Consider the following 25,987-nt stretch of genomic DNA (forward strand, 5'->3'; position numbering starts at 1 on the left):
TATAGATGACTATTATCTCATAGAACAAAACCTATAACATCTCCTAAACCTGTGTTGACCCACAGACTTTATATAGATGACTATTATCTCATAGAACAAAACCTATAAGATCTCCTAAACCTGTGTTGACCCACAGACTTTATATAGATGACTATTATCTCATAGAACAAAACCTATAAGATCTCCTAAACCTGTGTTGACCCACAGACTTTATATAGATGATGACTATTATCTCATAGAACAAAACCTATAACATCTCCTAAACCTGTGTTGACCCACAGACTTTATATTGAGTGTTTATCCAAAACAAAAATAATTATAATTTCCCCCATAGGCTTTGGCCCACAAGCCATTGCAAATTTTAAATTAGATTACAAGACTATTCAGCATAACGTTTGTGGTTAGTTGAGACACCAGCAGGGTTTCAAGCAACAACAAACAAACAATATCCCATGACTGAAACTTAAGTCCAAGTTAACTTCCCCTTTAATGGAAAAAGTGACCATCATGCCTTTAAGTAAAGAGGATCATTTTTGTACACGTATTAAAACTGGGAGGGTCCTCCCCAGTGTACCCGATGTGAAAGGACACCGTGCTTCTACACCTGCATTGCTTGCCGTTTGGGGGTTTTAGGCTGGGTTTCTGTACAGCACTTTGAGATATCAGCTGATGTACGAAGGGCTATTTAAATAAATTTGATTTGATTTGTGAAAAGGCTAGCGGCTTTTTTGGAGCGATGGGTAACGATGCTTCGTGGGTGACTGCTGTGTGTGCGCGCGCAGAGGGTCCCTGGTTCGAGCCCGGGTAGGGGCGAGGGGACGGACTAAAGTTAAAAATTGACCGGGTGCAACAGTATATGTAGAAGACTGAGAACATTTTAAAATCAGATGTTATTGGTCACATACACATTGTTAGCAGATGTTATTGCGAGTTTAGAGAAATGCTTCTGCTTCTAGATCCGACAGTGAAGTAATATCTAACAGATAATATCTAACAAATTCCATAACAAAAACTAATACACACAATCTAGTAAAGGAATGAGAATTATATACAGTTGGAGTCATTAAAACTCGTTTTTCAACCACTCCACAAATTTCCTGTTAACAAAACTATAGTTTTGGCAAGTTGGTTCTGACATTTACTTATTATTATCATTATTCTGTTTCGTTTAAGTTGTTTAATTTGTCTGGAAGCAAGACGATGTCCACGACGGGGCTGGTTCTCTCTTTATAAAATCAGTGATTGTCTGTAGACCCTGCCACAAATTTTTCAGTTTTTGATTTGTTAAAAAAGTTTGAAATATCCAATAAATGTCGTTCCACTTCATGATTGTGTCCCACTTGTTGTTGATTCTTCACAAAAAAATACAGTTTTATATCTTTATGTTTGAAGCCTGAAATGTGGCAAAAGGTCGCAAAGTTCAAGGGGGCCGAATACTTTCGCAAGGCACTGTATACATTATATTTATATATATATTTATATTATATTATGTATATATTTTTATATTATATATATATATTTTTTTATATTATATTATGTATATATTTTTATATTATATACATATTTATATATATATTTTTTACCTCCCAGTCCCTTTTGTTGCTGGTTGTACAGTTTGGAAGGCGGTAGCCGGCCCCTTCTCAAGTTTGTCACAGTTCCACTGGATATTTCTTCATGTGAACAACGTAAAATGACCATCTTCAGAAGACATGTTCTACTCATTTTATTCAAGAGAAGTTTTGAAATGTATACAACATTTATTTAAAAAATATATATATATAGATATATATATATATATATATATATAAAATGGTTTGCTACATTTCTTGCACTTATCTGCAGTCACTTCAGGTGTCCGTCAACCAGAGGGTTCTATAATATAACGCAGGCAAAAGAACAAAATGTACCAAAAACACAATATAAAACCCCTTCTATCCCAGTTCCCAGTGTTTAAATGGGCAGAGCCTCCATTTTAGGAGGAGAGTACCAGATAACGGAACTGGTACGTTTGAGGTAGCGAGGTTTGTTCTTGTAGAAGATGTGGTTCAACATTGGAGGTTCGATCTCTCCATAGTGACAGTCCACGTCCGTTGGGTTGAAATATTGCCTCTTCATGGACTGTTTCAGCTGGTCGCCTAGAGGGGAGTACAGGTTTGCTTTAATTATATATGTTATAACGGAGTTTTCTGGACCACTCTTCCCTTTTCTAAAAAAAAGTCTCAGCTCTACTCCCAGAGAACACGTTACTCTAACAAATGGTGCTTGTTTAATTAAAAAAAAAGGTAGATTAAAGCTGAATCAATGTCTACAAGATCACAAAGTGATAGTATTGTACATAACAGAACCCAATGTAATAGTGTAACGGATGTGAAATGGCTAGCTAGTTAGCGGTGGTGCGCGCTAATAACGTTTCAAATCGGTGAAGTCACTTGCTCGGAGACCTTGAAATAGTGGTTCCCCTTTGCTCTGCAAGGGCCGCGGCTTTTGTGGAGCGATGGGTAACGATGCTACATGGGGTGACTGTTGTTGATGTGTGCAGAGGGTCCCTGGTTCGCGCCCGGGTAGGGGCGAGGGGACGGATTAAAGTTATACTGTTACAATAGCGTAGTTCGTTACTGTAAGAAAAAAAGAAAGAAAAAAAAACACCACTTCATTTCCTATAAGAGTTTAGGATGATTGCGTGCTTCCACGACACCGGCATTACTTGCTGTTTGGGGGTTTCTGTACAACACTTTGAGATATCAGCTGATGTAAGAAGGGCTTTATAAATACATGTGATTGATTGTGTGAAGTACTCGTTTGAGAGAAATGCGACCAAACCCAACAGCGTGAGCCACTAGGCAAAACATGTCCTTTCATTTAAACCACACACAGGTATGCTACAGTTGATTAACACCACCTGCTCTGCAAGTCCCTCTCCGTGCCCAAGTCCCTCTCCGTGCCCAAGTCCCTCTCCGTGCCCAAGTCCCTCTCCGTGCCCAAGTCCCTCTCCGTGCCCAAGTCCCTCTCCGTGCCCAAGTCCCTCTCCGTGCCCAAGTCCCTCTCCGTGCCCAAGTCCCTCTCCGTGCCCAAGCCCCTCTCCGTGCCCAAGTCCCTCTCCGTGCCCAAGTCCCTCTCCGTGCCCAAGCCCCTCTCCGTGCCCAAGCCCTCTCCTTGTCCAAGTCCCTCTCCGTGCCCAAGTCCCTCTCCGTGCCCAAGTCCCTCTCCGTGCCCAAGCCCCTCTCCGTGTCCAAGTCCCTCTCCGTGCCCAAGTCCCTCTCTGTGCCCAAGTCCCTCTCCGTGCCCAAGTCCCTCTCCGTGCCCAAGTCCCTCTCCGTGCCCAAGTCCCTCTCCGTGCCCAAGTCCCTCTCCGTGCCCAAGCCCCTCTCTGTGCCCAATGTGAAACACTGTACACATAAGAGCTAAATGCATATTCCCATAAAAACTGAGCTCAAAATGGTTGGCATTCAGATGCAGCATGGACGTTTCACTGGTAAATCTAACGATTCTCATTCACAAAATGACAATCAGAAATGTGAAGGGAGGGCGAATTTTTTTATATATATATATTTTTCTTTTGGGGGGCCTTGCGGTAAAGAAATACATGCACAGAACATGATACGGCTCATTCCAGCTGGATCCAAGGAGAGTGGAACAGACGGTCACCTATGGATCCACAGCCTGTGTTATAACTCAAGGTAAGTTACCCAACATCAGGTTTAAAAGTAGACTTAGCAATATGCCATAATACACAGTGGGGACAATTCCTGCTTATAGAAAACAAGAATTGAAATTTACCCAAGACGGCCACTATTGGTTCTTCCCAATATGACCCTGGCTTGATGTGGAAATGGCTAATTTTAGAATCAAGACTTAAAAAAATATATATATATATATATATATCTTTTCACTAAGAATCCTCACCGATTATGTTATAATTTATACCAATTATGTTACATGGAATACTGATTATGTTGTTATTTATACCGATTATGTTGTAATTCATACCGATTAATTTGTACTTTATACTGATTATGTTATAATGCAGTTTTAACCGTCTTTTGAGGACAGTAAAATAAAAATAGAGTTTCTCCTCAACCTACCCTTGGCCCATTTGGGAATGGGTTTCCTTGGTGCCGACTCATCATCAGTAGAGTCCTCACTGTTCTGATCCATCCCATAGTCCTCGGGGTTGGTGTTGAGAACAACGGGTTTGTCGCCCCCCTTAGGACTGATCTCATACGACTGGGGAGTCTGCTTGATATCTGCAGTGACGTTGATTAATCCTCCCTTCCCTACGGGCGTCTTCGTCGTGGGCCATGGGAGAACATGAAGGTATATTATGGATACATTAAAAATAATTATTATGCCCCAATTAAACAAACAGGGCTCTGTGCAGACCGACTAAACAAACGGGGCTCTGTGCAGACCGACTAAACAAACGGGGCTCTGTGCAGACCGACTAAACAAGCGGGGCTCTGTGCAGACCGACTAAACAAACGGGGCTCTGTGCAGACCGACTAAACAAGCGGGGCTCTGTGCAGACCGACTAAACAAGCGGGGCTCTGTGCAGACCGACTAAACAAGCGGGGCTCTGTGCAGACCGACTAAACAAACGGGGCTCTGTGCAGACCGACTAAACAAGCGGGGCTCTGTGCAGACCGACTAAACAAGCGGGGCTCTGTGCAGACCGACTAAACAAGCGGGGCTCTGTGCAGACCGACTAAACAAGCGAGGCTCTGTGCAGACCGACTAAACAAGCGAGGCTCTGTGCAGACCGACTAAACAAGCGAGGCTCTGTGCAGACCGACTAAACAAGCGAGGCTCTGTGCAGACCGACTAAACAAGCGAGGCTCTGTGCAGACCGACTAAACAAGCGAGGCTAAACAAGCGAGGCTCTGTGCAGACCGACTAAACAAGCGAGGCTCTGTGCAGACCGACTAAACAAGCGAGGCTCTGTGCAGACCGACTAAACAAGCGAGGCTCTGTGCAGACCGACTAAACAAGCGAGGCTCTGTGCAGACCGACTAAACAAGCGAGGCTCTGTGCAGACCGACTAAACAAGCGAGGCTCTGTGCAGACCGACTAAACAAGCGAGGCTCTGTGCAGACCGACTAAACAAGCGAGGCTCTGTGCAGACCGACTAAACAAGCGAGGCTCTGTGCAGACCGACTAAACAAGCGAGGCTCTGTGCAGACCGACTAAACAAGCGAGGCTCTGTGCAGACCGACTAAACAAGCGAGGCTCTGTGCAGACCGACTAAACTGTGCAGACCGGAGGCTCTGTGCAGACCGACTAAACAAGCGAGGCTCTGTGCAGACCGACTAAACAAGCGAGGCTCTGTGCAGACCGACTAAACAAGCGAGGCTCTGTGCAGACCGACTAAACAAGCGAGGCTCTGTGCAGACCGACTAAACAAGCGAGGCTCTGTGCAGACCGACTAAACAAGCGAGGCTCTGTGCAGACCGACTAAACAAGCGAGGCTCTGTGCAGACCGACTAAACAAGCGAGGCTCTGTGCAGACCGACTAAACAAGCGAGGCTCTGTGCAGACCGACTAAACAAGCGGGGCTCTGTGCAGACCGACTAAACAAGCGAGGCTCTGTGCAGACCGACTAAACAAACGAGGCTCTGTGCAGACCGACTAAACAAACGGGGCTCTGTGCAGACCGACTAAACAAGCGGGGCTCTGTGCAGACCGACTAAACAAGCGGGGCTCTGTGCAGACCGACTAAACAAGCGGGGCTCTGTGCAGACCGACTAAACAAGCGGGGCTCTGTGCAGACCGACTAAACAAGCGAGGCTCTGTGCAGACCGACTAAACAAGCGAGGCTCTGTGCAGACCGACTAAACAAGCGAGGCTCTGTGCAGACCGACTAAACAAGCGAGGCTCTGTGCAGACCGACTAAACAAGCGAGGCTCTGTGCAGACCGACTAAACAAGCGAGGCTCTGTGCAGACCGACTAAACAAGCGAGGCTCTGTGCAGACCGACTAAACAAGCGAGGCTCTGTGCAGACCGACTAAACAAGCGAGGCTCTGTGCAGACCGACTAAGACAAACAAGCGAGGCTCTGTGCAGACCGACTAAACAAGCGAGGCTCTGTGCAGACCGACTAAACAAGCGAGGCTCTGTGCAGACCGACTAAACAAGCGAGGCTCTGTGCAGACGACTAAACAAGGCTCTGTGCAGACCGACTAAACAAGCGAGGCTCTGTGCAGACCGACTAAACAAGCGAGGCTCTGTGCAGACCGACTAAACAAGCGAGGCTCTGTGCAGACCGACTAAACAAGCGAGGCTCTGTGCAGACCGACTAAACAAGCGAGGCTCTGTGCAGACCGACTAAACAAGCGAGGCTCTGTGCAGACCGACTAAACAAGCGAGGCTCTGTGCAGACCGACTAAACAAGCGAGGCTCTGTGCAGACCGACTAAACAAGCGAGGCTCTGTGCAGACCGACTAAACAAGCGAGGCTCTGTGCAGACCGACTAAACAAGCGAGGCTCTGTGCAGACCGACTAAACAAGCGAGGCTCTGTGCAGACCGACTAAACAAGCGAGGCTCTGTGCAGACCGACTAAACAAGCGAGGCTCTGTGCAGACCGACTAAACAAGCGAGGCTCTGTGCAGACCGACTAAACAAGCGAGGCTCTGTGCAGACCGACTAAACAAGCGAGGCTCTGTGCAGACCGACTAAACAAGCGAGGCTCTGTGCAGACCGACTAAACAAGCGAGGCTCTGTGCAGACCGACTAAACAAGCGAGGCTCTGTGCAGACCGACTAAACAAGCGAGGCTCTGTGCAGACCGACTAAACAAGCGAGGCTCTGTGCAGACCGACTAAACAAGCGAGGCTCTGTGCAGACCGACTAAACAAGCGAGGCTCTGTGCAGACCGACTAAACAAACGAGGCTCTGTGCAGACCGACTAAACAAACGAGGCTCTGTGCAGACCGACTAAACAAACGAGGCTCTGTGCAGACCGACTAAACAAACGAGGCTCTGTGCAGACCGACTAAACAAACGAGGCTCTGTGCAGACCGACTAAACAAACGAGGCTCTGTGCAGACCGACTAAACAAACGAGGCTCTGTGCAGACCGACTAAACAAACGAGGCTCTGTGCAGACCGACTAAACAAACGAGGCTCTGTGCAGACCGACTAAACAAACGAGGCTCTGTGCAGACCGGCTAAACAAACAAGGCTCTATGCAGACCGACTAAACAAACAGGGCTCTATGCCTTTCTCAGAAGTAGAGCTAGCTCTAGATGTTATCCAGTGACCTTTCCACATCAGTTACCCCCTTAGTCTCCTCACCTGAACTTCAGCAGTCAGGTGACTCTTGGCAGCGTCCGTTTCTGTCTGTCTGGCTGCTTCTCTGTGTCTCTCCCCCTCCGCTTGCCTCTGCTGTTCCTCCTGGTGGGTAGAACATAAAACTATTTAGTAAATAAAACATACACATTTTTTAAAAAGGTACATACACCGAGTATACAAAACATTAGGAACACCTGTTCTTTCCATGACAGACTGACCAGGTGAGACCAGGTGAATCCAGGTGAGACCAGGTGAATCCAGGTGAGACCAGGTGAATCCAGGTGAGACCAGGTGAATCCAGGTGAGACCAGGTGAATCCAGGTGAAAGCTCTGATCCCTTATTTGATGTCACTTGTTAAATCCAAATCAGTGTAGATGAAGGGCAGGAGACGGGTTAATGAAAGATTTGAAAGTCGTGAGACAATTGAGACATGGATTGTGTGTGTGTGTGCCATTCAGAGTGAACGAGCAAAACAAAACATGTAAGTGCCTCTGAACGGGGTGTGGTAGTAGGTGGCAGTAGGTGACAGGTGCACCGGTTGGTGTCAAGAACTTCAACGCTTCTGGGGTTTTTCATACTCAACCGTTTCCGGTGTGTATTAAGAATGGTCCACCATTCAAAGGACATCCAGCCAACTGTGGGAAGCATTGGAGTCAACATGGGCCAGCATCCCTGTGGAACGCTTTTAACACCTTGTAGAGTCAACATGGGCCAGCATCCCTGTGGAACGCTTTCGACACCTTGTAGAGTCAACATGGACCAGCATCCCTGTGGAACGCTTTTAACACCTTGTAGAGTCAACATGGGCCAGCATCCCTGTGGAACGCTTTGACACGTTGTAGAGTCAACATGGGCCAGCATCCCTGTGGAAGGCTTTTAACACCTTGTAGAGTCAACATGGGCCAGCATCCCTGTGGAACGCACCTTGTAGAGTCAACATGGGCCAGCATCCCTGTGGAAGGCTTTTAACACCTTGTAGAGTCAACATGGGCCAGCATCCCTGTGGAAGGCTTTCGACACCTTGTAGAGTCAACATGGGCCAGCATCCCTGTGGAACGCTTTTAACACCTTGTAGAGTCAACATGGACCAGCATCCCTGTGGAATGATTCTGACACCTGGTCGAGTCCATCCCCTGACAAATGGACTGGTTCTGAGGGTAACTTAATATTAGGAAGGTGTTCTTAATCTTTGGTATACTCAGTGTAGGTTTTGGTTGATTGAGTCAAACGCACAGGGTCCAGTTCATTGGGGTATATCGTAGCAAAATGTTTCACAACAGAAAACAAAAAGTTTATTCTTGGACAAAGGTGGTCCCCTCCTAGGGTTGCACATTTTGGGGAATATTCAGAGGTGGAAACCTTCCGTGGGAATTAACAGAAATATATGCAATATTAATACCATTTAAATGTAGATGTTTTTTACATTGGATATATTTACCCTATCATATGGACAGAAACATAAACCTTTTACCTCATCATAAGTAGATATAATTGCAAATGATTAAATCCTTCCAATAGAAATAAAAACAATTTAGTTACGAATTGAACTTTAATTAAATGAGTTGACTCTTCACATGGGATGATTTCACTGAACAACAAAAGAAAGGGAATCTTGAACGTTCCCAATGATCCATCACATCTCCCAAAAACATTTTCAACATACATCTGTAAAATGATAGTGTAGAAACTAAAGCTTTGGTTGTCTTCCTCTCAGTCTTCCATGTCTTCTCCCTGGACCTCCTCAATGTCCACCTCTTGAACATCAGACTCTGAGGCCTCATCTTCACTGTCACTTTCCAACCTTGTTGAGAATGGCTCAAAAAGCCTCAAATTTGTCCAGATGGACACCAATTTTTCAACCCAAGTATTGGTGAGCCTGTTGCGTGCTTTGGTGTGGGTGTTGCCAAACAAGGAACAGTTGTGCTCTGAGGTGGCTGATGTTGGTGGGATTTGGAGGATGATGATGGAGGCAACAGAGGAAAGAGCCTCAGATCCACAAAGTCCCTTCCACCAGGTGGCTGATGAGAAATGTGGGCATGACTGCCATATTGCATCTCCATCCCAAAGCCCTTGCTTGGAAGTGTACTTCGCCAGACTGCCAAGAACCTCGCCCTCATCCAGGCAAAGGTGGCGAGACACGGTAGTGATGACACCATAGGTCTTGTTGATATCTGCACCAGACAGGATGCTCCTGCCAACATACTTGGGGTCCAACATGTATGCTGTGGCGTGTATGGGCTTCAGGTAGAAGTCTTCACGCTTTTTGGTGTATTTCAGAACTGCAGTTTCCTCTGCTTGGAGCAACAGTGAAGTGGGCAGGGCAGTACGGATTTCTTCTCCTACATCTGCAAGCAGAGTCTGAACATCAGACAGGATGACATTGTCTAGCTCAATCTGTGCAATGGTTACGGTTATAGGTTTAAGGAGTTTCAGGCTGCTTACCACTCTCTTCCAAAAATACATAATCTAGGAGGATCCTCTTGATGGGGCTGTCCATATCGGCAGACTGGGATATGGCCATTTCTTGGAGAGACTCCTTCACCTACAGGAGACTGTCAAACATGATGACAACACCACCCCAACGGGTGTTGCTGGGCAGCTTCAATGTGGTGCTCTTATTCTTCTCACTTTACTTAGTGAGGTAGATTGCTGCTATAACATGATGACCCTTCACATACCATTTCCTTGGCTCTCTTGTGCATCCATTGTTTTCAATGATGTCCTTGAGGAGCAGATTCAATGCATGAGCAGCACAGCCAATGGGTGTGATGTGAGGGTAGGACTCCTCCACTTTAGACCAAGCAGCCTTCATGTTGGCAGCATTATCTGTCACCAGTGTAAATACCTTCTGTGGTCCAAGGACAATGATGACTACCTGCAGCTCATCTGCATCGTAGAGACCGGTGTGTCTGTTGTCCCTTGTGTCTGTGCTCTTGTAGAATACTGGTTGAAGGGTGGAGATGATGTAGTTAATTATTCCTTGCCTATGAACATTCGACCACCCATCAGAGATGATTGCAATACAGTCTGATTTCTCTGTGATTTGCTTGACCTTCACTTGAACTCTGCATTCAGCAAATGAGTAGTGAAAGCATGTCTGGTTGGAGGGGTGTATGCTGGGTAAAGAACATTCAGAAATCTCTTCCAATACACATTGCCTGTGAGCATCAGAGGGGAACCAGTTGCATACACAGCTCGAGCAAGACATTCATCAGCATTTCCCTGATGCTTCTGATTCCAGGAGGACCATGAGCTGCTGCTATCGATAAGGTGTCTGATTCATAAACTTTTCACCTTGAATAAAAGTAGAAGGACTTGTGTCGAACTGCTTTATTTATCTTGGCCAGGTCAGAGTTGTTCTCAACTAGCTTAACTGGTTAAATAAAGGTGTTCTCAACGAGCTTAACTGGTTAAATAAAGGTGAAATAAAATTTTAAAATTAAAAACGGCAAAACAAAATTGCTTGTTGTGAGCGCTGAGGGAACTTTATGCACTTGGCCAGATGATTCTGCATCTTTGTTGCGTTCTTCACATATGATTTGGCACAGTATTTGCCATAACACTTAGAATTGCCTTGTGTAATCCCTCCTCAAAAAAAGGTTCACTGTTATAAGCTATATTTTTCAATGAATTTAAGCAAAATTCCCAGGTTTAACTTCACATGGAAAAATTCCGGAAATTTAAATCGGAAAGTTTCCAACCGTAGTCGGTTCCCCTAAAGCATGACTTACCCTCCTCCTCCTCTCCTCCTGCTCCCCCTTCTCACTCAACTCTTTCCTCTCCCTCTCTCTGGCAGCTCTGTCCACTTCTCTCTGAAGAGCAAAGGTCTGTTCCCTCTTTACTCGATCCCTGAAACACACAATTTTCAGTAACAGCCTTCTGTCTCCACAACAGAAATAACATTCCTGCTATTTTTTTTATTTAAATGATATACAATGAGTAAAAATATCAACACGTAAAGTGTTGGCCCTATGTTTCATGAGTTGAATTATAAAATGCCTGAAATTTTCCAAGAGCACAAAAAGCTTATTTCTCTCAAATTTTGTGCACAAATGTGTTTACATCCCTGTTAGTGAGCATTTCTCCTTTGTTAAGATAATCCATCCACCTGACAGGTGTGGCATATCAAGAAGCTGAATAACCATGATAATTACACAGGTGCACCTTGTGCTGGGGGCATTAAAAGGCCATTAAATGCCACAGATGTCTCAAGTTGAGGGAGTGTGCAGTTGGCATGCTGACTGCAGGAATGTCCACCAGAGCTGTTGCCAGAGAATTTAATGTTAATTTCTCTACCATAAGCCGCCTCCAATGTAATTTTTGAGAATTTGTCAGTACGTCCAACCGGCCTCACAACTGAAGACCACGTGTAACCACACCATCCCAGGACCTTTACACCCGGCTTCTTCACCTGTGGGATCGTCTGAGACCAGCCACCCGGACAGCTGATGAAACTGTGGGTTTGCACAGCCAAAGAATTTCTACACAAACTGTCAGAAACTGTCTCAGGGAAGCTCATCTGTGTGCTCGTCATCCTCACCAGGTTCTTGACCATTCCACAGGCCACAATCAACTCTATGTGAAGGCGATGGGTCACGCTGCATTTTATTTTACCAGGTAAGTTGACTGAGAACACGTTCTCATTTACAGCAACGACCTGGGGAATAGTTACAGGGGAGAGGAGGGGGATGAATGAGCCAATTAGAAGCTGGGGATGATTAGGTGGCCATGATGACCATGAGGAAAATGGTGGTCATACCAGAATACTTACTGGTTCTGATCCACCCCCATAATTAAAATAAAACATACCAACATATCTGTATTCCCAGTCATGTGAAATCCATAGATTAGGACCTAATTAATTTCATTTAATAGACCGATTACCTTTTATGAACTGTAACTCAGGTTAAATCTTTGAAATGGTTGCATGTTGCATTTAATATTATTTGTGTAGTTCGCTATGGGGAAATGTACCTTTCAGCAGCATCTCTTCTCTCTCTCTCCTGTTCTTCCTCCATTGCTAGTCGGGCCTCAGCCATCTTGTGAGTCCTCTTCTGTTCTTTCTCCATTGCTAGTCGGGCCTCAGCCATCTTGCGAGTCCTCTCCTGTTCTTCCTCCATTGCTAGTCGGGCCTCAGCCATCTTGCGAGTCCTCTCCTGTTCTTTCTCCATTGCTAGTCGGGCCTCAGCCATCTTGCGAGTCCTCTCCTGTTCTTCCTCCATTGCTAGTCGGGCCTCAGCCATCTTGCGAGTCCTCTCCTGTTCTTCCTCCATTGCTAGTCGGGCCTCAGCCATCTTGCGAGTCCTCTCCTGTTCTTTCTCCATTGCTAGTCGGGCCTCAGCCATCTTGAGAGTCCTCTCCTGCTCCTCTTCTGCTCTCCTCTTAGCCTGCAGCTCCTGGTGACGCTTCTTCTCCTCCTGGGAGGGGGGAACAAGGGTTACATCCACAACCCACCCCTGCCTTAAAGAGATTTGTATTCAATTCCAGATCATCCCCTAGGCAGGTGTGAGATGATTGGATAGGTAGTAGCTTCTGCTTGCCCTCTAATAGGCCAGTCACCTATCCAATCATCTAGAGCAGGGTCTCCCAAACCCTGGGTGCACGTTCAGTTTTTTTTTTCTTCAAATAATCAAAGCTTAAACAATGCCACTTAATATAATGTTTACATACCCTACATCACTCATCTCATATGTATATACTGTACTCAATACCATCTACTGCATCTTGCCTATGCCGTTCTGTACCGTCAATCATTCATATATCTTTATGTACATATTCTTTATCCCTTTACACTGTGTATAAGGTAGTAGTTGGGGAATTGTTAGGTTAGATTACTCGTTGGTTATTACTGCATTGTCAGAACTAGAAGCACAAGCATTTCGCTACACTCGCATTAACATCTGCTAACCATGTGTATGTGACCATTAACATCTGCTAACCATGTGTATGTGACCATTAACATCTGCTAACCATGTGTATGTGACCATTAACATCTGCTAACCATGTGTATGTGACCATTAACATCTGCTAACCATGTGTATGTGACCATTAACATCTGCTAACCATGTGTATGTGACCATTAACATCTGCTAACCATGTGTATGTGACCAATAACATCTGCTAACCATGTGTCTGTGACCATTAACATCTGCTAACCATGTGTATATGACCAATAACATCTGCTAACCATGTGTATGTGACCATTAACATCTGCTAACCATGTGTATATGACCAATAACATCTGCTAACCATGTGTATGTGACCATTAACATCTGCTAACCATGTGTATGTGACCAATAACATCTGCTAACCATGTGTATGTGACCATTAACATCTGCTAACCATGTGTATGTGACCATTAACATCTGCTAACCATGTGTATGTGACCATTAACATCTGCTAACCATGTGTATGTGACCATTAACATCTGCTAACCATGTGTATGTGACCAATAAAACGGGATTATTTGAATCAGCTGTGTAGCGCTATGGAAAGAAAATAAAAAACACCCAGGGGTGGGGACAGGACCAAGAGCAGAGATCATCCAACTTTTCCCCTGAGTCACGATCACTTGGAGTCAAAATGCAAGCGGAGATCTACTGCTCAGATTGTTTTGTTGTTGTTTATTGTTATGTTTTGTTGTTGTTTATTGTTATGTTTTGTTGTTGTTTATTGTTATTTTTTATATATACACGTGTGTTGTTGCTGAATAACAACAGCAGTGTTTTGCTGTCTCTCTAGTCATTGTTTAAAAAAAAAAAGGTTTAACATTTTCCAGTGTCATCTTGGCTGTGAGTTCAAGGCTTCTTTTTACATTCAAGAAAGCTCTGCACAGTTATCTGATTGGCTAACGGTAGGCCTATAGGTGCGCTTGATTTGCTCTCAGGGCCTGCTGGATAGGCAGAGTTCTACCTTCAGACATATGAAATGGTTCAAAAAGAAATGGGAACACTTGGCCTTCACCGCACTAGGGTGAAGTGAATCAAGTGCACCTACCACCAACAACACTTGGGCTGCTGAATCAAGTGCACCTACCACCAACAACACTAGGGCTGCTGAATCAAGTGCACCTACCACCAACAACACTAGGGCTGCTGAATCAAGTGCACCTAACACCAACAACACTAGGGCTGCTGAATCAAGTGCACCTACCACCAACAACAACACTAGGGCTGCTGAATCAAGTGCACCTACCTCCAACAACAACACTAGGGCTGCTGAATCAAGTGCACCTACCACCACCAACAACACTAGGGCTGCTGAATCAAGTGCACCTACCACCACCAACAACACTAGGGCTGCTGAATCAAGTGCACCTACCACCAACAACACTAGGGCTGCTGAATCAAGTGCACCTACCACCAATAACACTAGGGCTGCTGAATCAAGTGCACCAACAACACTAGGGCTGCTGAAACAAGTGCACCTACCACCAACAACACTAGGGCTGCTGAATCAAGTGCACCTACCACCAACAACACTCGGGCTGCTGAATCAAGTGCACCTACCACCAACAACACTAGGGCTGCTGAATCAAGTGCACCAACAACACTAGGGCTGCTGAATCAAGTGCACCTACCACCAACAACACTAGGGCTGCTGAATCAAGTGCACCTACCACCAACAACACTAGGGCTGCTGAATCAAGTGCACCTACCACCAACAACACTAGGGCTGCTGAATCAAGTGCACCTACCACCAACAACACTAGGGCTGCTGAATCAAGTGCACCTACCACCAACAACACTAGGGCTGCTGAATCAAGTGCACCTACCACCAACAACACTAGGGCTGCTGAATCAAGTGCACCTACCACCAATAGCACAAACAATGAAAGAAAACATGAATGGAATTATTTATCATGAGTTTAAAAATTTTTTTTTTACAGAAATGTTTGTCGATCGACTAGAAACGCCTTAAAGGATCGACCAGTCGATCGATGGGTTGGTGACCACTGAACTAGTTTTAGAAACAAAATGAGTGGATGGTCATGGGGCCAGAACATAAATGACAAATAATTTGAAGAATGCAAAGTACCCCAAACAGATATTTGGCTAAAACAATCATTTCAAACCTCACATCAAAGCTCACATCCTAAATATATGATATTTTTGTATCTCTATGGTGTGGTAATACTTTGGAACAGATGACATAAATTAAAGTAGCTTGGAGCTGATTTGGTGTTTTTAACAGTCTTATGTCCAACAATAAAATATATATTTATATATATTTATATTATTACACTTTTCTTGTTCAGAAAACTTGGGGGGGGTTGATTTGACATAGCCAGGGATGCAATTAAAATATATTTATATTTTATCAATTGAACCATTATTTTACCAGGTAAGTTGACTGAGAACACATTCTCATTTACAGTAATGACCTGGGGAATAGTTACAGGGGAGAGGATGAGCCAATTGTAAGATGAGGATGATTAAGTGAACGTAATGGTAAGAGGGACAGATTGGGAATTTAGTCAGGATGCCAGGGTTAACACCCCTACTCTTACGATAAGTACCATGGGATCTTTAGTGACCACAGAGAGTCAGGAGACCCGTTTTAATGTCCCATCCGAAAGACAGCACCCTACACAGGGCAATGTCCCTAATCACTGCCCTGGGGAAATAAGGATATTTTTTTTTAGACCAGAGGAAAGGGTGCCTCCTACTGGCCCTCCCAACACCACTTCCAACACCATCTGGTCTCCCATCCAGGGACCGACCAGGACCAACCCTGTTTAGCTCCAGAAGCAAGCCAGCAGTGGGATGCAGGGTGGTATGCCGCTGGCATTATAAACTACATATAAAATACAAACAAAAAAATGTCAGGATATATTTGTCTCACAGCTTGTTGAATCTTCCTCCTCCTCCTCTTCCTCAGTTCCAGCTCGTCCTGCCGTTTGGCGGCCACCTTCTCCTCTGCCATGTGCTCCACTTGCAGCTGGGGAACAACAGGGGAAATGGTTGAGCACTTTTGCATTAATAAATACAACACAGTTCTGCTTCTCATAAAAATCTAATTCAAGTTAATTGTCAAGCTCTCCTACTGTGTGGTGTTTCTCAATCTGGAGAATCTTCTTATCTTTCTGTTCTTCCTTCCCCCGGGCCTCGACTACCCTCCGCAGCCGTTCCTCCCTCTTCATCTCCTCCTGTTTTCTCCTCTTCTCTTCCTCCATCTTCTTCCTCCTCTCCTCTTCTTGCTCTTGCTTCTTCTTCAGTGCTTCCAGTTTCAGGCGTTCTCTTTCCTAGAATCAAAAACACACTGATGTCATAGAGGAATCAGCTCTCCTAGTACATTGACAGTTTACCATGCATTCTACTGGCAACTCATTTACATTTACATTTAAGTCATTTAGCAGACGCTCTTATCCAGAGCGACTTACAAATTGGTGCATTCACCTTATGACATCCAGTAGAACAGTCACTTTACAATAGTGCATCTAAATCTTAAAGGGGGGTGAGAAGGATTACTTATCCTATCCTAGGTATTAATAATAATAATAATATAATAATAATAATAAATATAATAATAATAATAATATATATATATAATAATAATATAATAATAATAATAATATAATAATAATATAATAATAATAATATAATAATAATAATAATAATATAATAATAATATAATAATAATAATATAATAATAATAATAAATATAATAATAATAATATATATATATAATAATAATATAATAATAATAATAATAATATAATAATAATATAATAATAATAATAATATAATAATTAAAGAGGTGGGGTTTCAGGTGTCTCCGGAAGGTGGTGATTGACTCATTTGGGACTGAGTGAAAGCAGTGGTAGTATTTATTTATTTATTTAAATGGGACGATAAATGGAAAGGGAAAAGTGAGTAAGATTAACATGACTAAAAGGCACCATGGGTGATTTCTGAAATAGAATCCATCAAGGGTGCCTTAAAAAAGATTTGCAGAGTAAAAGTCCATGTATTTCAATGATAACCATTTAGTTGGCGAGGAGGGAACGTATGTGCTTTAGGCTCATGCAGCAAATGCCTTAAAACAAGTTAGACATAAACCCTTTGGAACCTAACACCATTGTTACAGATGGGGAGGGAGGAAGGAGGGGGGAGGACAGACGGACTAGTAGAGCTGTACCAGTGAAGTGACAGACGAAAAACACACCCCCCACATATCCCACTAGATTCCTCTGATACTTACCACGAGACCACTGCCCGACTATATATGGGACCAGGAGAGAAAGACCCAGTTAACAAGGCTGCATATGTTCTGGTAAGATTGGGATTCATTTTATTAAAACATTTTTTATTTATTTATTTTTTTAAACAAAGAAAGAATTACACTAAAATCCTTTTGACTCAAAATGAAAAACACACTAAGGGTGTATCGGTTCGGTACGTATTGCGGTTTTGGGGGTCACGGTTCGATTACGTAGTACCGGTCTTGACTTTATCAAACGGAAAGAAGGAACAAGGCTAAATTAGCTAGCTAGTCTAATTTAGGCTGCATGCCCTTTTCCCCCTGTCCAGCCTCTTGGTCATTCTAGGCTCTTGGTCATTCTAGGCTCTTGGTCATTCTAGGCTCTTGGTCATTCTAGGCTCTTGGTCATTCTAGGCTCTTGGTCATTCTAGGCTCTTGGTCATTCTAGGCTCTTGGTCATTCTAGGCTCTTGGTCATTGTAGCATATCCTTCTCATTAAACTTTTAATTCAGTCTTCCATTGATGAGATAATCTCCTAAATTGCTTTGCCACACCGCGGAGACACAGTGGACTGTAGAGAGGCTTTTGATGACTTGTGATTGGCCAACGACAAGCTACACACGCCACTCTTGCGTAGGCTATTCTCGTTGAGCAGTGACGACATACTGTTTTACATTTTATCCACGACTGACCATCGACATTGTGATCTACCCGAAAAATGTCTCCAAAACTGGAGATTTAAAACGATGGAAGATCCTCAAATTCTGGTTTAAAATAGTCGACATCCTACAGAACTAGTTCTTGTTTTCAGCTTAGATTTACTCAAGAGGCAACGGCATACAACGCAGCATAGGCATTACTTATAGGCCTAGAGTTAATATGAAGCAAAAATTATGTATTTATTCTGGTTCACAGCTCAGACTGAACAGATGTCCTCGTAGCGAACGGTTCGATACACTTAACAGTGAGATGTGATCAGGACAACATTTACACTTAACAGTGAGATGTGATCAGGACAACATTTGGGCAAAGGGATAGGTCAGTTATGGAATAAGGGCCAAGGGGGTGTGGTTTATGGCCAATATACCACGGCAAAGGGCTGTTCGAAGGCACGACGCCAACCAACCATGTATCACAAACCCACGAGGTGCCTTATTGCTTTTATAAACTGGTTACCAACATAATTAGAAAAAAACAAGAAAATGTTTTGCCACACCCATATATCACGGCTGTCAGCCAAACAGCATTCAGGCATTTGAACCACCCAGTTTATAATTTAAATGATATATGAGCGGAGGACGTCAGATAAGGAGGACTTCCTTATTCCTCAGGAAGTAGCACATCCCAAGGGCTCCTAAATAAAACAATGAAGACAATAAAAAACTAACCTTGAGGTCGACTCTGTCCGGCGTTGTGTGTTTAATGAAGGACTTCATGACCGTGCTGCGTCCCAGAGAGCCAGGGATCATCGGCATCATCTGGTTCTTCTGGACCGTGTGGAGGAACGACCTCACGTTGGGCCTCACCTACAGTAGACAAAAAAAAAACACACAGGCTGCATTTACTACATCAGGGTCTATAGAATAGAAAGTAGCCTACACATGACACTATGTTTAAAAACCCTTTAACCCCTGTGGAAGAAGTAGCCCACTCTAGAGGGAAAACATGCTAGAGGGAAAACATGGTCGAAAAATGTCATTACAACAAATATAGAACCACACAATGGTTTTAAAATGACATCAATTCAAATGTTTGTATTTTTTGCACACTAGGAAGACGTACATTTTTCACTCAAAACACTTTTGAAAATAAAATTTAAAAAACAAAACATTGCTATATCCAAAAGAGACAGCCTTATGTCTTAGTTCTTACACTCTGGCTCTTCTTGAGGGGTGAAGGCTTCTTCCCGGGGGTCTGGAAGTCCTCTTTAGCTTCTGCTGCTACTCTGCGCTTGGTACTGAGACGAGGACCCAGACTTGATGGTGGCTTCTTACCGCTGCCATCTAGGAATGAATGGAATAAGGACGTTAACCACCAAGAAGTCTAATAAAAATCTTATTGCTTGCACACACACACACATTAATCGCAGGTGCAGCAAAAATGTTTCTGTTTCAACATCAGAAGAGTCCACCACTAAACTAACAGGGCCAGCTATATTTATTTAAATCGACCTAAAGAAAACTGCCTTTTCACTGCCAAGTCAAAGTTGCACAAACGCGAGTGTTTTGGTCGCACTCTCAAACCCTGAGCTAGGTTGTCCGTCCTTGTATTTGGTTTACGTTCGCTTGCACTTGTTAGCATTTAGTTAGCGTCTGCTATGGGAATCCGCCAGTACTTAGTTAGCGTCTGCTATGGGAATCCGCCAGTACTTAGTTAGCGTCTGCTATGGGAATCCGCCAGTACTTAGTTAGCGTCTGCTATGGGAATCCGCCAGTACTTAGTTAGCGTCTGCTATGGGAATCCGCCAGTACTTAGTTAGCGTCTGCTATGGGAATCCGCCAGTACTTAGTTAGCGTCTGCTATGGGAATCCGCCAGTACTTAGTTAGCGTCTGCTATGGGAATCCGCCAGTACTTAGTTAGCGTCTGCTATGGGAATCCGCCAGTACTTAGTTAGCGTCTGCTATGGGAATCCGCCAGTACTTAGTTAGCGTCTGCTATGGGAATCCGCCAGTACTTAGTTAGCGTCTGCTATGGGAATCCGCCAGTACTTAGTTAGCGTCTGCTATGGGAATCCGCCAGTACTTAGTTAGCGTCTGCTATGGGAATCCGCCAGTACTTAGTTAAGAGTCTGCTATGGGAATCCGCCAGTACTTAGTTAGCGTCTGCTATGGGAATCCGCCAGTACTTAGTTAAGAGTCTGCTATGGGAATCCGCCAGTACTTAGTTAGCGTCTACTATGGGAATCCGCCAGTACTTAGTTAGCGTCTACTATGGGAATCCGCCAGTACTTAGTTAGCGTCTGCTATGGGAATCCGCCAGTACTTAGTTAGCGTCTACTATGGGAATCCGCCAGTACTTAGTTAGCGTCTACTATGGGAATCCGCCAGTACTTAGTTAGCGTCTACTATGGGAATCCGCCAGTACTTAGTTAGCGTCTACTATGGGAATCCGCCAGTACTTAGTTAGCGTCTACTATGGGAATCCGCCAGTCCTTAGTTAGCGTCTGCTATGGGAATCCGCCAGTACTTAGTTAGCGTCTGCTATAGGAATCCGCCAGTACTTAGTTAGCGTCTGCTATGGGAATCCGCCAGTACTTAGTTAGCGTCTGCTATGGGAATCCGCCAGTACTTAGTTAGCGTCTGCTATGGGAATCCGCCAGTACTTAGTTAGCGTCTGCTATGGGAATCCGCCAGTACTTAGTTAGCGTCTGCTATGGGAATCCGCCAGTACTTAGTTAGCGTCTGCTATGGGAATCCGCCAGTACTTAGTTAGCGTCTGCTATGGGAATCCGCCAGTACTTAGTTAGCGTCTGCTATGGGAATCCGCCAGTACTTAGTTAGCGTCTGCTATGGGAATCCGCCAGTACTTAGTTAGCGTCTGCTATGGGAATCCGCCAGTACTTAGTTAGCGTCTGCTATGGGAATCCGCCAGTACTTAGTTAGCGTCTGCTATGGGAATCCGCCAGTACTTAGTTAAGAGTCTGCTATGGGAATCCGCCAGTACTTAGTTAGCGTCTGCTATGGGAATCCGCCAGTACTTAGTTAAGAGTCTGCTATGGGAATCCGCCAGTACTTAGTTAGCGTCTGCTATGGGAATCCGCCAGTACTTAGTTAAGAGTCTGCTATGGGAATCCGCCAGTACTTAGTTAGCGTCTACTATGGGAATCCGCCAGTACTTAGTTAAGAGTCTGCTATGGGAATCCGCCAGTACTTAGTTAGCGTCTGCTATGGGAATCCGCCAGTACTTAGTTAAGAGTCTGCTATGGGAATCCGCCAGTACTTAGTTAGCGTCTACTATGGGAATCCGCCAGTACTTAGTTAGCGTCTACTATGGGAATCCGCCAGTACTTAGTTAGCGTCTGCTATGGGAATCCGCCAGTACTTAGTTAGCGTCTGCTATGGGAATCCGCCAGTACTTAGTTAGCGTCTGCTATGGGAATCCGCCAGTACTTAGTTAGCGTCTGCTATGGGAATCCGCCAGTACTTAGTTAGCGTCTGCTATGGGAATCCGCCAGTACTTAGTTAGCGTCTGCTATGGGAATCCGCCAGTACTTAGTTAGCGTCTGCTATGGGAATCCGCCAGTACTTAGTTAGCGTCTGCTATGGGAATCCGCCAGTACTTAGTTAGCGTCTGCTATGGGAATCCGCCAGTACTTAGTTAGCGTCTGCTATGGGAATCCGCCAGTACTTAGTTAGCGTCTGCTATGGGAATCCGCCAGTACTTAGTTAGCGTCTACTATGGGAATCCGCCAGTACTTAGTTAGCGTCTACTATAGGAATCCGCCAGTACTTAGAGTCTGCTATGGGAATCCGCCAGTACTTAGTTGGCGTCTACTATGGGAATCCGCCAGTACTTAGTTAGCGTCTGCTATGGGAATCCGCCAGTACTTAGTTAGCGTCTGCTATGGGAATCCGCCAGTACTTAGTTAGCGTCTGCTATGGGAATCCGCCAGTACTTAGTAGCGTCTGCTATGGGAATCCGCGTACTTAGTTAGCGTCTGCTATGGGAATCCGCCAGTACTTAGTTAGCGTCTGCTATGGGAATCCGCCAGTCCTTAGTTAGCGTCTACTATGGGAATCCGCCAGTACTTAGTTAGCGTCTACTATGGGAATCCGCCAGTCCTTAGTTAGCGTCTACTATGGGAATCCGCCAGCACTTAGTTAGCGTCTACTATGGGAATCCGCCAGTACTTAGTTAGCGTCTACTATGGGAATCCGCCAGTACTTAGTTAGCGTCTACTATGGGAATCCGCCAGTACTTAGTTAGTATTAACAAAATATATATTCTTGGGAAAGAAATAGCGCCCCTTCTGTGCACTGCCAGTAATACCCTGGTATGGTACAGGAACAGCATGAGCATCAGGATACCACCAAACCATACAGCACATCAACTTTATTCACAGTCTAATGGCACAACGTCAGGTCATATTTCATCACTCACCAAGCCCGCTGACGTTACTGCTGCAGGTGGAGCTGCCCAGCCGAGCCTTCTTCTTCAGGAAGGATCTCCTGGAGGCCCTACGGACAGACTCCTGGGTCATGCTGTTTCTCAGCCCTGCCAGGGAGAGCCGCACAGTCAGGGAGTGTCTCACGGAGCTCCGTCTGGGGCCAAAGTCATTGCTGCTGCCACGCACTATCTTAATGGCGGCACGGCCTGGAGAGCGCTCTGCGTTGCGGTTCATCTGGAGCTCTGCAGACTGTCGCTCGGCGGCTGAGATCTTAACTACGGCCTTAGTTATGTGGCTTTGGGGAGGAGGGAGACGGGGTGGGGGGCGACGGGGTGGGAAACATGGGGGCTGGAAGGAGTCTGAGCTGGACTCCCCCCTCTTACTCTCAGCCTCCTCCTCCATATTCTCCTCCAGGATTTGGCGGATGGAGCGAGACACCTGCTGGTGTGCCTCCTCCAGCTGGAAGGAGGAGGTCTGAGCAGCTCCTTTGTGGGTGCTGCGTACAGGTGATGCCACCTCAGGCTGGGTGGTCTGTTTGGTTCTGCGAGCGCGTGAGGTTTTGAACAGCTCTTCCCTTGTGACTGGGGACCCTCCCTCATCCTCTGCTATCAGGTTCAGGGAGGTGGACACGGAGGAGCGACGCAGGTTGCTGCGTTTGCCCTTGGAGAAGCTGCAGAAGGGTAAAGGAAAATGAGAGAGAGAGAGACGCACACTGTTTATTGTAACGCGTTGTCAGCACCATTACACACCAGGTTAAGTTCCTGGTACATGCAAATGTGTTGACTAATAACAGTGATTCTGATAACTGTACTAAAATTGTTATTTTATTTTACCAGGTAAGTTGACTGAGAACACGTTCTCATTTACAGCAACGACCTGGGGAATAGTTACAGGGGAGGTGGGATGAATGAGCCAAATGTAAGATGAGGATGATTAGGTGACCGTGATGGTATGAGGACCAGACTGGGAATTTAGTCTGGACACCGGGGTTAACACCCTAACTCTTACGATAAGTGCCATGGGATCTTTAGAGACCACAGAGAGTCAGGACACCCGCTTAACATCCTATCTGAAAGACAGCACCCTACACAGAGCAATGTCCCCAATCACTGCCCTGGGGTATTGGGATGTTCTTTTACACCAGAGGAAAAAGTGCCTCCTACTGGCCCTCCAACACCACTTCCAGCACCAGGGACCGACCAGGACCAACCCTGCTTAGCTTCAGAAGCAAGCCAGCAGCATCTGGTCTCCCATCCAGGGACTGACCAGGACCAACCCTGCTTAGCTTCAGAAGCAAGCCAGCAGCATCTGGTCTCCCATCCATGGACTGACCAGGACCAACCCTGCTTAGCTTCAGAAGCAAGCCAGCAGCATCTGGTCTCCCATCCAGGGACTGACCAGGACCAACCCTGCTTAGCTTCAGAAGCAAGCCAGCAGCATCTGGTCTCCCATCCAGGGACTGACCAGGACCAACCCTGCTTAGCTTCAGAAGCAAGCCAGCAGCATCTGGTCTCCCATCCATGGACTGACCAGGACCAACCCTGCTTAGCTTCAGAAGCAAGCCAGCAGCATCTGGTCTCCCATCCAGGGACCGACCAGGACCAACCCTGCTTAGCTTCAGAAGCAAGCCAGCAGCATCTGGTCTCCCATCCAGGGACTGACCAGGACCAACCCTGCTTAGCTTCAGAAGCAAGCCAGCAGCATCTGGTCTCCCATCCAGGGACCGACCAGGACCAACCCTGCTTAGCTTCAGAAGCAAGCCAGCAGCATCTGGTCTCCCATCCAGGGACCGACCAGGACCAACCCTGCTTAGCTTCAGAAGCAAGCCAGCAGCATCTGGTCTCCCATCCAGGGACCGACCAGGACCAACCCTGCTTAGCTTCAGAAGCAAGCCAGCAGCATCTGGTCTCCCATCCAGGGACCGACCAGGACCAACCCTGCTTAGCTTCAGAAGCAAGCCAGCAGCATCTGGTCTCCCATCCAGGGACCGACCAGGACCAACCCTGCTTAGCTTCAGAAGCAAGCCAGCAGTGGGATGGTATGGCATAAAACAGAGTATCACTATGATTAACGTGAAGGATCATAAATGAAAAGGTTATACTGAGACATGACTGGACAGGACACAACACAGGAGCCTACCGTCAGGGCAAATTAACTGGATAACCTACCGTCTCTTGTTGCGATTTTCATTCTGACCCACAGCTAGACGTTTCCTACAGTTGCGCTTCTTCTGTGATGGAGTCTTTGGCATCAATTCCGGTTCTGCACTAAAGTCACTGAGACGGGAAGAAAACTCAAATGTTAAAATGAATGACTCCAGACAGAAAGGTCAACAGCTGTAGGATGAATTCCTTCCTTCTGCCAATCATTACTTTACAGAATTAAAAATGACACAAAACAATTAACTAGAAGTGTGTCTATGACAACGGTGGGGTCTTTATCCTCCCACCTTGAGAATATGCGGTTGGCTTCGTGCTGGATCTCAAACAGCCACACCATGTGGTCATTTTCAATTTCATTGGCAAACGCTTGTATCTTCACATCGAACATCTGCAGCAGGTTGCGTGTTGAGGACAGTACAGAGCTCATAGTCGCTACCTGTGAAAGATCGGTTTCAAAACAATTACTGATTATTACATATTTGGTGGGATGTGTTAAACCTCCTCTCGTAGATAAATTAATCGTTTCTCTAAAATGGGCTGTCTAGGAAGGACAATAAACAAAAAGAGTTGTTTAGTGAACATAATATCGCACAATATTTTAAACGTAACTTTCATGCTTTTTAACCAAATATTGCAGATAACATTAAACATTACATCAAATGACACACAAAGAATAAACAAAGTGACAAAAAAAACATGTACAAAACAAATGTGTATTGTATCAAATGTTAGGAAATTTGGGATTTATCATTTCAAATTGGCTAACAAGTGAACTAGATCATTTTAATTTGAGCTATCGCGTGCATTTCCGCATTGTGGCCTCCAATGGTCATGAATCAGAGCTGGCTATCATGCCGTTTAAACAAAAAATATATACGAAGTAAATAAATATGTTGAAGAAACAGAAATATATCTAATGCCGGTTTGGACAAAATAGCGAGTTGATAAAATGTTAGCTGACCGGTGTATTTATAGCGAATGTAGGCTAAACCTTATTTAGGGCCAATACAACTTGCATACCATAACACTCTTCCGGGTTCGACAAAATACAATCCGATTCGCTGACATAGCAGTTCACTCTACATTGCAGATGACTTCGAGAATGTTCACAAAAGTATTAAATCGTATAATCCACCATTATCATTCTCTGCACAACATAATAGTCAGTCTTTCCTCCAATTTGATTTCAACACCCGCTGAAACCCGTTTAAATTGTTCTAAACAGTCTGA

At 45.1% G+C, this 25,987-nt stretch overlaps 1 protein-coding gene and 1 long non-coding RNA gene across 13 annotated transcripts; both read right to left on the reverse strand.

The window, feature by feature from the left end:
* Positions 1 to 1,708: 1,708 nt before the first annotated feature.
* LOC118376030 (inner centromere protein B-like) lies at positions 1,709 to 25,987 on the reverse strand. Of its 7 annotated transcripts, none has more exons than XM_052480992.1 (15): positions 25,778 to 25,987; positions 25,045 to 25,193; positions 24,764 to 24,871; positions 22,589 to 23,265; positions 19,360 to 19,490; positions 18,876 to 19,013; positions 17,488 to 17,505; positions 16,331 to 16,528; positions 16,129 to 16,224; positions 12,519 to 12,701; positions 12,259 to 12,314; positions 11,016 to 11,133; positions 7,287 to 7,385; positions 4,083 to 4,284; positions 1,709 to 2,135 (listed from the first exon to the last, which is right to left on the reverse strand). In XM_052480992.1, exons 1-15 carry the CDS (start codon positions 25,823 to 25,825, stop codon positions 1,951 to 1,953), a joined length of 2,406 nt encoding a protein of 801 aa, XP_052336952.1. In that variant the 5' UTR covers positions 25,826 to 25,987; the 3' UTR covers positions 1,709 to 1,950. The 7 variants fall into 7 exon arrangements, with proteins under 7 accessions (XP_052336952.1, XP_052336951.1, XP_052336949.1 ...); XM_052480991.1 differs by having other exon boundaries at positions 12,259 to 12,365; XM_052480989.1 differs by having other exon boundaries at positions 12,468 to 12,701.
* Positions 12,710 to 15,550, reverse strand: LOC127912146 (uncharacterized). Of its 6 annotated transcripts, XR_008081058.1 has the most exons (5): positions 14,828 to 15,550; positions 14,711 to 14,788; positions 14,601 to 14,639; positions 14,316 to 14,393; positions 12,710 to 14,276 (listed from the first exon to the last, which is right to left on the reverse strand). It is a non-coding gene; the product is annotated as an uncharacterized LOC127912146 (long non-coding RNA). The 6 variants fall into 6 exon arrangements; XR_008081053.1 differs by having other exon boundaries at positions 12,710 to 14,393; XR_008081057.1 differs by lacking the exons at positions 14,601 to 14,639; positions 14,711 to 14,788 and having other exon boundaries at positions 14,860 to 15,550.

The sequence above is a fragment of the Oncorhynchus keta genome, chromosome 26 (genome assembly GCF_023373465.1).
Source record: "Oncorhynchus keta strain PuntledgeMale-10-30-2019 chromosome 26, Oket_V2, whole genome shotgun sequence".
In the NCBI taxonomy this organism is placed as follows: Eukaryota; Metazoa; Chordata; class Actinopteri; order Salmoniformes; family Salmonidae; genus Oncorhynchus; species Oncorhynchus keta.